Source organism: Primulina huaijiensis, chromosome 12 (assembly GCF_012295235.1).
Source record: "Primulina huaijiensis isolate GDHJ02 chromosome 12, ASM1229523v2, whole genome shotgun sequence".
NCBI lineage: Eukaryota > Viridiplantae > Streptophyta > Magnoliopsida > Lamiales > Gesneriaceae > Primulina > Primulina huaijiensis.
Genome location: NC_133317.1, coordinates 2,238,240 through 2,254,636, shown reverse-complemented (window position 1 = coordinate 2,254,636; position 16,397 = coordinate 2,238,240). Strand labels below are relative to the sequence as shown.

The window sequence follows — 16,397 nt, the reverse complement described above, 5'->3', positions numbered from 1 at the left end:
TTGATTATTGGTTTTGAATGTAATATTTATCTCTGTTTATTAGAGTAATTGAAACATGATGTTTGAGCTGTTATTGATTTAAAAAAATTTGAGTTGCACTATTACCACCATCTAATGCTTTTGGTAAAATGACAAACACTCGATCATACAATTGATATTAGAGTCAATGTCACATGTTTAATTATCATTTATTGCAATTATTGAGATCAAGATTGTTGGGTACAATATTTGTTCAATAAATCATTTGAAACATGATCCTTAAGTTGTTTTAGGATTTAAAATATTTGAGTTTCACAATTATCACAACTATAACTTTTAGTAAAATAACAAATGATCGAGCAATTAGAACTCAACTCAATTCTACAAATTTGTCATACGTTTGATTATATTTTGTTTAGGCGACAGAACTGAAGTGATGTATATTTGAACATGTTAAAATAATAACATGATTTAATATTAAAATTTTGGTACATCCCTATATTTTTATGAGGTTAAAGAATTGATTAATTTTAATAATAAATAACTATGATTCGTCCATAATTAAACCTATTCATACTTCTTTCCGTAAGCTATTCTCATCCGTCAAATTTAATATCCATCGNATATATGATCACTGACATATATAAATCTGCACGCAGCATGAAATATTCACAGATATTTAAATATCTATTTGTTATTGTTTTGGTTTTGGTTAACCATGTACATGCAAGATCTTTGGATGAAAAACTCAGATGTTTTTTCACTTACAAATATGAAGTCTACATCATAAACCAACTCCCCATGGATAGTCCACCATTGCTCCTCCGTTGTCAATCTGGAGACGACGATCTTGGGTATCATAATCTTACGACAGAACAAAATTTTAATTTTCATTTCTGTAGAGAATTGCACATTGTTTTTCTGTCATATTTGGTGGGAGTCAAAGAACATCGCTTTTGACGTTTTTAATGCAAGATGGAAAGACCATCCGTGCGATAAGAACGATCTATGCTATTGGTCAGTGACGGATGATGCTATCTACTTTTCTAAGTTCAATCCTCCGCAAGATTGGGAAAAAAAATATGATTGGTAGAGGCAAAACATCGATTTATAATTTTCAGAATGAAGCTTAATGTTTCTTCATTGCTCAGCTGATCATGTTTTGATAAAATCAATAAGAGTTATATATATATATAGATAGACATATGTTTGGATTGTATGATTTCATTTTGATAATGGATTTGTAATTACTACAATAATTGAGAATTTAAAATTTATTGGTTTAACTAAAAATGCCTTAAAATGGAAGAAAATTTAATAAATTAAAATTTTAATTTGTTTATTTGAAAATTCACAAAAACTCTTGTAAGACCGTATCGAGACGAGTCAATTTTGTGATACAAATCTTTGACACAACTCAATTCATGAAAAAGTATTGCATTTTATGTTAAAAAATATTAATTTGTATTACAAATATGAATTGAGTTGATCCGTCTCAAGAAAATATATCTATGAGAACGTTTTAAAAGAGACTTATTTATTCTGGAAAATTAGCCAAAAAATTTGATAGGATATTGTGAGAAAATACTTGATATCAAAATCCTTTCTTACAAATGGTGCATCAAATTGCATTTCGATGGGTTGGTTTGACATTATTTGAGGTAAACCTTCTTTCATATCAAATGATTACATCTAAATGCAAATCAATTTGGATGTGAGGATTTTAATTTCAATTATTTATATAATTCCACTCAAATTAACAATTGTCATTTTATATTTTTGTTACAATTAAATAATATTTTAAAAAATAATTAATATTATTTCATTACATTATTTTTAAATTGTATTTTTTAAAATCACAATTACTTTCATCATATAGAGAGTATGTGATTATAAGAAAATTCAAAAAAAAAAAATTATATATTTATTATAAGTAAAGTCATATGACATCAATTTTACTCAAGGAAAAAGAATTACCTCACATTAATAATATTGTTCTTACTATATATAATTTACTAGAACTTCTTTTGAAATTTGGAAATATCGTCCGTGCGATGATAATTATCTTTGTTATTGAGTAGCAGCGGAAGCAGGTATTTACTTTTCTAGATTCGATCCTCCACATGATTTTGTAAAAGCATATTCGTGGTAGGCAATGGAGTGGCTAGCTAGGATTTCAGAATAAAGATTGCAGTTTCAATGCTTAGCAGATATTTTGATAATACAAACTGTGCAATATATTTCTCGTGTATACTGTAAATCGTTGGGTCGAATATTTGTCTGCGCGCAATTTCTACGCACTTAGAAAAAATGCGTTTTTTAAATTTTATATCTTGTTCATTTTTATTTTCCGTAAATTGAACTATTCATGATTAAAGATTTCAATTTTAGTTTTTTTTATTAGTGTTCCGCTGACACTCTGAAAAATAATGAAATGACACTACAAAATGATGACGTGACATCGAACATTGCTAATGTGTCTGATGTTATATCAGCATTCAAACAAAAATTAATAAAATATTTGGGAAAAAATGTAAAATTTAAAATCGTGAATTGTGTAACAATACGAAAAAAATAAAAAAAAAAATGCAAATTACAAAATAAAAAAAATGAATTTTCCCATGGATTAGTGACATTGTTTATATTGGAACTTGGACCTAACTCAACCCCAAAAGCTAGTTCAAGGAGAGGGGATTGTCCAAGACCATATATACAACTCTCAGGTAATTTATCCAACCGATGTGTGACAACTAACACACCGCCTCACGCCCAAGAATGAACATTTGGAGCGTGAAATTTACAAATGACCCAATTATGTACAGAACGGGTGACCCAACTATGGGCAATCCAACACATAACGATGGAACCTGAGCTCTGATATCATTTTAAGATTGAAACTTGGACGTAATTCAACCTCAAAAGCTAGCTCAAGAGGGGAAGATTGTCCAAGTCCATATATGCAACTCTCAAGGGTTTTATCTAACCGATATGAGACAACTAAGCGTTATTGACGTTCCATATTTTGTTAATTGTGCTTCCACTCGCATTTTTTTAATCTCATTTGCTAAGATTACCCTACCTAAAATATTATTTAATTTTCAAATCCTACCATACATTTTTTTTACATTAAATATTATATTTTAATATTTATTATATTTAAATAAATATAATTTCAAATGCACCATAAAATTTGATAGTGCATTAACAAACTTTATTTAGTTTCATATTGTTGATTGAACCAAGTCAAGTTAGAATCTTAGTTTGTTTAATATAATATATTGATATCTAAGTACTTTAAGTACGTTCATTAATTTATTTTGATTATTGGTATTGAGCGTAATATTTATGTATGTTGATTAAAGTAATTGAAACATGATGTTTGAGCTGTGAATTATTTAAAAAAATTTGAGTCGCACTATTACCACAATCTATAGCTTTTGGTAAAGCGACAAGCTCTCGGTCATACAATTGATATTAGAGTCAATGTCACATGTTCAATTATCATTGATTGCAATTATTGAGATGAAGATTGTTGGGTGCAATATTTATTCAATAAAGCAATTGAAACATTATCCTTAAGCTGTTTTATGATTTAAAATATTTGAGTTGCACAACAATTATCACAACTATAGCTTTTAGTAAATGAGAAATGCTCGGTCCTGCAATTATAACTCAACTTTTGTTCGATGGCCAATTAATTCTACAAATTTGTTATACATTTGATTATATTTTGTTTAGCCGACAGAACTGAAGTGATTTATATTTGAAATGTTAAAATAATAACATGATTTAATATTAAAATTTTGGTACATCCCTATATTTTTATGAGTTTAAAGAATTGATTAACTTTAATAATAAATAACTATGATTCGTCCATGATTAAACCCATTTATACTTCTTTCCGTAAGCTATTCTCATCAGTCAAATTTAATATCCATCTTTTATCTATTCTTTGATGTGATATTATGGGAAGACTTTTAATATAACTATCAAATTTCACTTTTCACTGAATTTTGACATATAATTATATCTAATCCACCTTTATGTATTTTGCATAAAAATTTATTTTAGAAATCTCTCATCTAATTTTATATTATTCAACTATAACCGGATTACAATATTTACTTTGATTATAAATCTGCATTAAATTTTCGTTACAATATTGCAGATCTATATATATATATATATATATATATGATCACTAACATATATATATATCTGCACGCACCATGAAATATTCACAGACATTTAAATATCTATTTGTTTCGGTTTTGTTTATGGTTTTAGTTTTGGTTAACCTTGTACATGCAAGGTCTTTGGATGACAAACACATATGTTTTTTCACTTCTAAGTATGAAGTCTATATCATAAACCAACTCCCCATGGATAGTCCGCCATTGCTCGTCCGTTGTCAGTCTGGAGACGACGATCTTGGTTATCATAATCTTACGACAGGACAAAATTTTAATTTTCATTTCTGCGAAGGAGGGCACACATTGTTTTTCTGTCATCTATGGTGGAAGACAAAGAACATCGCTTTTGACGTTTTTAATGCAAGATGGAAAGATCGTCTGTGCGATGAATATGAACTATGCAATTGGTCAGTGACGGAAGATGCTATCTACTTTTCACCGTACAGTCCTCCGCGAGATTGGGTAAAAAAGTATGATTGGTAGAGCTATTAAGCGAAACATATATCGACTTCAAATTTTCGGAATGAAGATTAATGTTTCTTCGTTGCTCTGCTGATCACGTTTTGATAAAATAAATGGTGGGATATAATATATATATGGCGATAGTACGAGTTATATGCATACATACATGATATGTTTGGATTGTATGATTTCATTTTGATAATGGATTTGAAATTACTACAATAATTGAGAATTTACAATATATTAGTTTAACCAAAAATGCCTTAAAATGGAAGAAAATTTAATAAATTAAATTTGAAATCTATTTATTTGAAAATTCACAAAAACTCTTGTGTGACCGTTTCACAAGTCAATTTTGTGAGACATATATCTAATCCGGCCTGATTCATGAAAAAGTATTCTATTTTATGCTAAAAATATTAATTTTCATTACATATATGAATTGAGTTGACCTGTCTCAGGCAAGGTTCTAAAAAGCGTGAAGCGTCACGAAGCGCGGATGTCAAGCTCCAAGCTTTTCAAGCTTAAGCGAGATTAGCACAGGCTTAAGCGTGAAAAAGCGTTTTTTATCTTTAGTGTAATTGTAATTATCTCAAACCAATAAATAGATAAAATAATACGTAAATATGATAAATTTAAGTCTGATGCATTAATTCTCATATTTATAAAATCATAAAAATATCAAAATTACAATCTTTATTTGTTTTTGCAACTAGAACACATTAAAAATGTTAAATATTTGTCAAATCATTATCAGACACGCTTGATCATAATTAAAATTAAAAAACAAACATCTAAATTATAAACCTAATTTATTATTTTAAAGTAAAAAGACATACTTTCAAAATAAAAAAAATGTAAAAATAAATAGATGTGATTAATTGTGCTTAAGCACGCTTAATTAAACACCTTAATTATGCTTAGTTTGACCGTTTTTTTCCGCTTTCTCCGAAGCGGGGCGTTTTTGCCGAGCTTCAAGCTTAAGCGCGCTTAAGCGGGCTTTTTAGAACAATGGTCTCAGGAAAATAGATCTATGAGACCGTTTTAAAAGAGACTTACTTATTCTGGAAAATATAGCCAAATAATTTGAGTGGATATTGCGAGAAAAGACTTGATATCAAAATCCTTTCTTCCAAATGGTGCATCAAATTGCATTTCGATATCATAAGATATCAATTTTCCTCAAAACAATTAATTTTTAAAATTTTACATTTTAATGATCCTAGTACATGTACCTCACATTAATATTGTTCTTACTATATATAACCTAACTAGAACTTCTTTTGAAATTTGGAAATCATATCACTTGATTTCGTGGGAATAATGAGCAATTGTCACAAAAACAAACACGACTTTTTATAAAAGCTTCATTTGAATATTATGTAAAATTTGTATCCAATATTGAATAAAAAGTATATAATTTCATATTTTTTGAAAAAAAAAATTGTTATCAAATTTTATTTAAGTAAAAATATGGTTTAATTAATGTTTTAGATATTTAGCTCTATAAATTGAACTTGAAAAGCATACAAGCATTAGTATAAAGAACGCACGGAACATGAATTCTCCAAAGATCACATACGCTTCACTGTTTCTTGTTCTTTTAGTTAACGTTGTACAAAGCCAGATCCTTAAACAACAAGATCAGATGTGTTTTTTAGTAATAAATATGATGTCTGTACGTTGTCAACAGTCTCCCTGGGAATACTCCACCATTGAAGATATATTGTCAATTTGGAGACGATGATCTAGGAATATTTCATAATCTTACGACAATTCGAAATTTTAAGGAGAATTTAAGAAAAATTTTATTGATAAAAGTGGAGCGTACATAACATAAATTGAAGCATAAATAAGAATATTCATAATAAACCTGAACTTAAAATGTATTGTTAGATATTTTAACAACGGAATTTTACAGTTGGAATAGTTAATTTTAATCTAATTAATATGTTGATGCATGNTTTTTTTTTTTTTTTTTTTTGTAAATCTCATAATATTTTTTTTTTTGGATTTTCGATTTTTTTTTTAAAAAAAATTAAGTTTCTTCGGACTCATATGTGGCGTTCAATATGATTTTATTTATTTCATGCCAAAATTTTAAAATGGATATTTCAATTGACCATATTTCATAATTAAATGCTCAAATTGCTTCGAATCTGCCAAAATCATGTTGATTCTTTGATATTCTTATTATTTTCAAAATACTAAGACAATCCTATGACGACAATGGACATTCAACTGACCGTAGATATAATTAAGTATTATAGTAACATTTAAAATATAGGTTCTGGATCATCGACCAGTCGGAGATTTGAGAGGATCTCTCTCCCTCATCCACGAAATTATATTTCATAATCGATATAAATTTTTTAAATATCTTAAATTATGTAAAAGAAAGATTAAAAAAAATGGCAGTCAAACATAATCCGCTTAAAATTTTTGAAGATGGTTGATCAAATTTAAATTTCAAAAGGATATAATATATAAATTTTGCAAATCTATTTCAAAATATCATAATTTCATTTTCTCAAAAAAAATTCAATCATACTCTATAAAAGCAACCTTAAATTAACATCTTGGAGACAAAATACATATATATTTATATATATATTTAATTTCAATCGGTCCATTTTGAGCATTGCAACGATGAAGCACAAATTACTGATAATCTTCATAATTGCCAATTTCTTCCAAGCAATGGCATTCGAGGAGAAAAGATATTGTACCATATTCTTGTCAAAATACACCATTCATGTCGGCAATCTTCTTCCCCCGAATACCCCAGATTTGAGAGCCCATTGCGCTGCTAAAAATAAGGAGATATGGAACTCCACGATTCCCGTAAATCAAAATATCGAATGGAACTTCTGCAGTTCGTTCTTTAAAAGGAGTCTTTACTTTTGCCATTTCTTCTGGGGATCGAGTGATGCCAGTTTCGAGGTTTTTAATTCAAAAACCGCGGATTTATGTTATGGTAATATATGCTATTGGGAAGTACGAAGCGATGGGATGTATCTTTCTGGGAGTAATCCTCCAACAAACTTCAAGAAAATGCATGATTGGAATAAACCGAAGCATATAGCACGATCACTTTGAAACATTTACTTGTAATGAATAAGATAGTATATGTGATATATTTCCAGTTATTCTAGTTCAATGTTGGATTGTAAGTCTGTCATTTACTCTAAAAGTTCTTGTCATGTAAGCAGGTATTTAAAATTAAAGAAAGAATTTGATGTTATTTGCCGGTTTTTTACGATAAAATTCGGTCCATTTACTTTCATTTTGAGCTTCAACTCCTAAGTTTCAGATTCGCAGAAAGGACTGAAGTTGTACCGTTAACATCAACAACGAGTCTTTTCTTTTAGTCTTTACGTTCCAGGTTTACAAGAATTGGAGAGACGATGAAAGTGTAATTAAACTTTTTCAGAATTAACGATAATGACTGTAGCAATAGTGAATTGAAGTCCCTTCGTTGCAAGAAGATATTTGGAGCAATGATCAGATTAAAATCCAGTGGTAGACAGAGGGCATGATGGTTGGTACAATGTCAAGTAAAGTAAGATTGGTTTAGTATCTTTAAGCTAAGTTGTTTGGTTAAGGCCATATTATAATAAATCGACCATTACCTTTAAACAAAGTAAGAAAATAAGAAACAATTTGACGAAAGCAACAACTTTAAATTCTATCAAAATAAGTCATCTTGCAAATGATGACACGATGGTCTACACCATCATAATCTACCAAGATACACTAAATCTACGTAAAGGGAAAAGATTTGCATTCGATATAAAATTAAATCCCCCACCAATCTGATATTATCTGGGGAAATCAGACCAGCATTAGTAAATCTAGCTAAAATAATTTACAAAAACAACATATTCCTACGATTACAATATTTTTTCAAAACATTCCCCCCTTTTGCAGTAGAAACATGGTAGATTCCACCTAGGAACTCCATTGAGATAAGGGACTTGTGCAGTCAAGTCTAATTGCATTATAATATGTTTAAAGAAAACCTGGTTATAGTAGAAAAATGATTCAAACGACTCTAAAAGCTAAAAGGGGTGGATTAAGCTAGCCCACTTGTTTCTGATCTGAATTAGTACCTAAGAAAAGCTTCAATTTTTTTTGTGGTTGTAGCTAATTGGTTACGGGGAGGTACGTACACTGATTGTCATAGACAAGAATGTTGAGCAGGAGTTGGAGTGGTGGTACTGTTAATAGGGGAGATTGCGACAGGTGGGATGTCGGTGGAGTTGAGCTGCGGCGGCGGATGTTGCCACCGGGGTAGCGGCCCCGCGAGGAGGAGAGTGTGGAGAAGGGGTCCAGCCTCCATCACTGCCTGCAAGAACTTGCCGTTCTGTGGCAATGACTTGTCGCACGGCCAGTACTTATCGCTGGATGACGATGATGGCACCTTAGCAGGCGACCATGTTGTCGAATCGTCACAATTCGAGGGTGACAAGGACATGTTCTCGTCGTCCGAGGTTGCACAATTCGAAGGTGGTTGTGTCGTCTTCATTTGCAGTTGTTGCGAGAGCAGTTGGTTCTCCGACACAAGTGCTTGCCATTTTGCTTGGAATTCGTCCCTATCTCTGATGATGTTTGCCAGCAGGTCTTTGAGTTGGAGGATTTCGTCGTCTTTTCTTGAAATATCTTCGTGAGCACTTAGGATAGCCGCCTCTAACTCCAATCTCGAGTACAGATATTCCTCAATTCCCTAAAGAACATAACAAAAGCACAAAAATGAATGGGTGGCTACACACAGACACTCCCAATCGAAACTCGAAAATGGTAATCAGATGAACACCAAAAACATGGGTTCATCATGAAATTGTTAACTCACCGCTTCTTGACAGTAGTAAGCCCAATTAAGAGGACTGCATTGTTCTTCCATCTTTTTCTCCAGTTGAACAAAAACAGAGCAGAAAAAGCAAAATGTGAATGAGGGTGTTAGTTACACTTTCTTAATTATAAGGTTTTTTGAGGTAGTTTGCTTTTACTTTTTATTTGGTTGTAATAATAATATGGGACATAAATATGGTTGGAGAGAAACAGGAAAGGCCAAAAGCATGGAAAGGGCAGGTATGGCTAGTGCTCAACTTTATACTGCTAGATTCTTAGTACGCAAATTGGACCTTTTAACTGTGAAAGGGATTCAATAAATATGAATTAAAGTTGGAGGCTTGAGTGCCCTTTACTTAATTATAATTATATATATAGTAACCAGCACTTGTTAGAGTGTTTGTATATTCCATCCCATCGACATAAAACCAGAGATGACAAACTATTGGAGTTTGTAGAAAGAATTCTTTGGAAATTTTGTCTTGAATGAAGTCTTTTTGTTTTTATGAGGATGAAACTCACTGTCGTTATCTTTTTGCGCGTATTTGATGAATCTCAAGTTAACACATTAACTTGCAAATCATGTTTGTTTGATAAATCGTATATGACAAACTTTGTGTGACATGCTCGTCTAAGAAAGTATTGATAGTGAGAATCAAACTCATAACTATTGATTAAACACTGACATATTCCACTAATTTGGAATTCTAGCTTGAATGAGTAACAAATGTAACATGTTTAACATAAAATTTTCCATTGACATATAAATTAGGAAAGATGAACTAGCCCACATAGTTGTTGAATTTTTAAATAACTTTTCAAAATTTTCTTTTTTTTCCCTAAAGCTAGGAGAGTGTCTCGTCGTAATCAAGCATAAACAAATTTTTTTAGAACATTTTCATTTTCCGATGAAGAAATTCTTTTGTTCTTGGATATATTAATACACCATCTAATTTTATATATTAATTTTCTAATTTATTTCTATCATTACACGATCGATCAGTGTGGTGCGTGTGTAATAGGTGGATAGAATCTTTAGAACAATGTGAGTTCAGATTTATATATTTGTAAAGTAAAATAAATAAATTTTATTTTTATAATTAATAACAAATGTGAATAAAGTGTGCATTAAATATAATTGAAGAGTGGATTAATACAACTAATAAAACAACGTAACGGGTTATATGAATATTGTATATACATTGGAGGAATACAATTTATTTATACTTTAATATATATTAGGTGGATTAATTCAAAAGAGTTAAGTAAAAAAAAAAGAGAGCGGATATTTACATTTTATTTTGTTTTGTCTACATTTTACATGTGTAAAATATGTGTCATGGAGTGCAAATAATAAGAAATGAAGTGTAAACATCAACTTCCAAAATAAAATTGTCACAAAGTGTCCGAGTTGGTAAAATAAATTAATGTTTGATTAATAGTTAGAAGTTTGATTCTCGTAACCAACATTTTCTTGGACGAGTTGTCGTACACGACGATTTACTTAGTTAAGCTATTGCCTTATCCTGAAAAAAATTTACCGAGTATACATCAAAAAGTAACAGTTGTCAAAAAAATAAAAATAAAATTAACTCCTATGGTTTATTCTCTGTGCTTTTCAAAAATCACTTCTATTTATCTTTTTTGACACATAATTTTATACATCGAACGCTCGAATTAAAAGGCAAAAACTTGTGTGAAATGATCTCACTGGTCGTATTTTGTTAGACGGATATCTTATTTGGGTCATCCATGAAAAAGTAGTACTTTTTATGATAAGAATATTATTTTTTATTGTGAATATATAAATGATTGACTCATCTCACAGATAAAGATTCGTAAGATCTTCTCACAAGAAAGCCACTCGAATTAAAAATACATCCTCTTTGAAAGAGCTAAATTGCTTCTATTTATTGGGTTCGATTAATCAGGAAGAATATTAAAATGAAGTGAGATTAAATATAATTTAAATTGGAAATTAGTTAACGGTAGGGTCCATTTACAATAAAACAACATTTTGAATTTTGACCAACTATAATGGAAACTGATCCACCACGCGTTTGTGTGCTTGTGGGCCACAACGCACATTATGATTAAATCGAGTTAAATTATCCTCTTCCAAATAAGAAAAAAAATCGAGTTAAATTACTCTGGAAAAGGAAAATTGAATTAAATTATAAATTTTAATATATATATAAAAAAAACAGTGCCAAGTGTGCCTTTATTGAAAGCAATAAACATAACTTCAAAAAAAAAAAAGAAAAAGCAATAAACATATATGAGATGAGATTGAGCATTTAGGATCAGCTAGTGTGTGGCTAGCTGATCATTTTGGCGGGTTAAGAAATTTAGTCGGCTCACATATTAAATGTGGATGTGTTAGCCTAGTCGGTTTTGTGCCAAATTAGACATGCAAGAGCAAACCAGCCCAAAATTTTGGTAGATCGAGAAATGATCAGTTCAACTTACTTATTTTATGTGGTGACAGATTAACCACCTAACTTGTTTGATAGCTCATGAAATAGATCAAGTTCTTCAGTTAATTAAGAAGACAAAAAAAAATAAAAATAAAACAAGAATATATGAGTTAAATAATTTTTCGATTTAGAGCTTCTTGTTTTTTTTTTTGGCATGGCTACGAGTAATTCTTCGGTTGTTGCCGAAATTAAATGACATTTATAATTGTCAAATTTCACATTTAAATATATATATAAAAAAAAAGTTATCCAAGAAACACAAATGATTAAATATGATTTATGAAACGATTATGCTTTATTTTTCACCAACAAAATGATTATTTAGGTTTGATCCCTTACGCCTACAAAACCAATTCCATCAATTACCTCGTATAAATGCAGGCGGAAACAAATTATTACTAATCTTGACTTTTGATAGCGTTAAAGAAAAAAGGTCGATTTAAAAATCTTATTGTAAATATACGTAGAAAGTGCATATATATATATATACACCTAAATATGATGAAATTAAAATACAAGAAAGAACATCGTTTTAATTACCTTTTCTTAGGAAATGATAAATTTAAGGATTTTTGTTAACTAATATTTGAGACATAAAAATTCCCTTTGATTATAGTTCAATCATTATTGATGTAATTAAAATGAGTTGGACATAACTATTGTCACTAATTATTAACGTTTCACCAAGTCAAGTTTGTTAAAATAAAAGGCAGAGATTAAGCCTGAATTGGGAGGATAACTTAAAATAGTTATTAAAAAAAAAATATTTGGTCTCTTTTCAAAACATATCTTTATCCGTGAGACGAGTCAACCATATTCATATTTACAATAATAAGTAATACTTTTGACATAAAAAAATAATATTTTTTATGAATAACTTAAATAGAATATATGTCTCACAAAATTGATTTGTGAGCCCGTCTTACCAAAATTTTTGTGAAAAAATCAACTTGAAACACCAAAAAGCATGCAATACCAGAACTTTTTGAACCCTACCCAAAATTTATTGTCCAAATATATTGAGTTAGATATGGGTAAAAGCAAAAGAATAACTGAAATAATTATTAATAATTCAAGTGTTGTCTGTTTATGGTGGGTGGTGCGAGTCGCCTTTTTTGGTTTCGTGCAGCAACACGGTTTACGCTGTTCAGATATGAATTGATTTGGTTTAGATTATAATCAAATCTTTTGTCAACTTGTTGCTCTTCCACATGCCATTTTACATTATCTCTGCATGGGTCCTTCCAACTTTTTTGATAAAAAAAAAAAAAGAAAGACGACCTCCATTTTTTCTAAATTTGCTCAAGTACATTTATCACAACAAAAGATTTCAGTGTATTCAATATTCTGCCCTTAGGCGTTACGGCATCAGCCTCGGGATAGATGTAATGACCATCATTTTTCTAATATTTTTTCTCGTATGTTTGGACCAATAAACAGATCCTACAACTCTGAAAATAGCAGAAATCAACAATTTTATTTCCGTTTTGTTGGATGTGTGAAACAAGAAGAAAATGCAATATCACTAAAATCTGCACAAAGATACATCAATTAAGAAAGGTTGCGGTAGGATTTCCGGGAGAGATGGGTTGGAATTTAAAACAGAAACATGATTCCCTGCTCTAGCAACAGCCTCAGGATCCGTTGACGCCAAAACTTCCAAATGTTCGTGGACTAACTGCCACCTGATAAGTTCTGAATTCTTCGTAAGAACATCAATTTCGCCGAAAGGAAGCTGCAGGTCCAGTGCTTGTGCCCCGACAGCCTTCACTTCATCTTTCTTGAACCTCGAGAATGGCATACAAACCGTCTGAATTTGCATAAAGTAGCCTTCTTTAACAACTTCTGTTTTTGTCGGTTCAGAAAGGATCTCTTGGTCGGGTGCGAAGCTGAAGGTTATGTGATCAAATTTCGCCCGTAGTATGTTCAGACATACCTCTTTCCACCAATCATCTCTTTTACAAATATCAAGCCAACTCTTGGATTGTTTTGAGCGTTTTTTCGCAAAATTTTCCTCATCGACCCAATTGAATCCTGCAAATTAAATATTTGTTTCCGCTTTTGAGGGTAAGATTTGGTGGATCAGCTTCAGGTCATACGGCTTTTATGACGTATCCAGCCTTCTTCAAGAGCTCCCTCCACACGTATTCCACATAATATGGGCAAATTGGAGCTACAATTAAGTCGAGTTTTGACACCATAAATCGTCTCAACAAATCACGATGCATTCCCACGGAGGTGCAAGAAAGTCTATATTCATCTCTTGCAGCTTGAAGATCGTAGAAGCCACTTTTCAGACTCCTCTCGAAACATGTATTCACTGTAGTTTTTCTCAGTCATCTGAACTGTCTATGTTCATCTCATTGAGAAAATAGAATCTGCATAAGTGGTAGCAGGACCGTTTGGCAAAGATAACTCATCAGGACCGTTACAACACACTCATTCCCTGATCTTGACACTTCTTCTTTTTCAGGCTCTCTATAGGCCACTGCAACCCCCTGATCTAGAAGCTTGTGCCATATCAAACTTCTAGCATCCCGAACTTTCATTCCAGTAAACCCACCAACAAGCATGGTTCCTTCATAAAACCCTCCCTTGTACACTATTTGCTTGGCATCGTCAATCTTTTCTCTTTCATTATGACTCTTGATCTTCTTCTCAACGCATATTCCCTCCGTGGGCTTGTTTCCAATTTCAGCGTGGTGGATGATGGGTATGATCTCGAATGTGTCTACCTAATCGTCCTTCACACAGTGCATAGCTCTTAAACCTGGCTTTGCTTTCAAATAACAGAGGGCCATGTAGTCATCTGGAGAATCACTAGGAACACTAGCAACAACTCCTGTGCCCATGTTCATGAGAACTGTGACATGGGCATAGTATATATAGTATCATAAAACGCTAAGGAGATTTCAAAGGAAGACCTGTTAGATCTCGACCAGTCAACTCAACCAAACAAGTTGGCTTATCTGGAAAACGGGACATGTTTTGATACGCCAAATTTAGAGCAGCCCTTCTTGTTAAGATAAACACTTCAGTGTCGTCAATTTGAAAAGCCCCATATTTTCCATCGGGCAATACCCAACAATTGGTTTGCCCATACATAGTTTCTGGTCTCAATGTAGCTGCTGCGAGGTACACCTTCTTTCCCTCCAAAACCACTCATCTTGGAAGGAAAAGATGTGATGACTTCCATTTTTATGAGAGTATATTCCTGCGGGTAAACATTTTCACCCCGAAGCCCGATTATGATCTGCATCCTGGTACAATGAAAAGCAAAAGGCAAGAGCACGTTTGTTCCCCGCAATCTATGATAGACGGCAGCAAATTCAAGTCTCGATAAAGAAAAGGCATGAGTATGACCCAAATGGAGATAACCATTCATATACGGGAACGGGAAGTTGCCAAATAACTTTTCGCAATGGCTTGGATGGCGGGTCCTTTGCATCGGTCCGAGACACATCACCATCTTCCCACCACTTCTGCACTTGTAATAAAAAAAGAAGAGGAATACACAGAAATTGTCTAAACAGAGTACTCAGATACATCTGCTACTACGTTGATACGAATCCTACTTGAATTTTTTGTGATCACGAATATAATATGCATATCGGAGTTCGTCAAATACAAAAGACACGAGTCATAAACTCTATAAGCTCACGGTTCCTTCCACTGATACTTGTATTCACAAGCTGCGGCTTTTAAACAAAAAAAAAAAAAACGAACATGTAAGTCGTCGTTTTTCACCTAAATAACAGCAAAATCTGAGTCAACTGACATAAAAATGATAACGAACTGACCCACAATCAACTTTTACACCTTCTGATTCTCCAAATCATAAACCAACACGATAAGGTGATCACGAGCCTCATGAGTCGATTGTATACACATGCGGAGAGACTCAACCACGGGGTGAGCACGGTCGTTATCGCCTGTGTAGACGGCACGACATGTGTGGCATGAACACTATGGTTTCTGCTGACACAGACCTTCTATTAACTGTTCTTGATAACTTTGCGACTTTAGTTTATGCTATATTGATATTGTTTTTCTCCTGATTTTAATACCATCAAATCATGTCATGAGGATCTCTCATTTTTATGGAAACTTTATACACGTACGTTGATGATCCAAGATCTAACATTTAATCACATCATATGAAAAAATATTCAGATATGATATAGAATAATCTAACTTTGTGATATCGCCTCTCATACTTTGTAGTAATTAATAAATGTTTTTATTGTAGAAATAATTTCATTTAACCGGAGAATTACGGCCGAGGAAAATTGTTAACCAACAACAATCTTCGCCGAACTGACACAAGATCTATTTGGACGATGTCTCGGCTCCAATTATAACTCTGTAACAAGGGTTTTTTTTATAATTAATTTAAAAATAAAAAAATTTAAAAAAAGATTCAAAAAAAATTTAT

The 16,397-nt window shown here is 31.8% G+C and overlaps 1 protein-coding gene and 1 pseudogene across 1 annotated transcript; both read right to left on the bottom strand.

Annotated features, from left to right (window-relative positions):
• Nucleotides 1–8,141: 8,141 nt before the first annotated feature.
• LOC140990359 (uncharacterized) lies at nt 8,142–9,732 on the bottom strand. Its single transcript, XM_073460022.1, has 2 exons — nt 9,487–9,732; nt 8,142–9,360 (listed from the first exon to the last, which is right to left on the bottom strand). Exons 1-2 carry the CDS (start codon nt 9,535–9,537, stop codon nt 8,815–8,817), a joined length of 597 nt encoding a protein of 198 aa, XP_073316123.1. The 5' UTR covers nt 9,538–9,732; the 3' UTR covers nt 8,142–8,814.
• Nucleotides 9,733–13,401: 3,669 nt separating this feature from the next.
• On the bottom strand, nt 13,402–15,906 carry LOC140989160 (leucine--tRNA ligase, cytoplasmic-like; annotated as a pseudogene).
• Nucleotides 15,907–16,397: the final 491 nt, after the last annotated feature.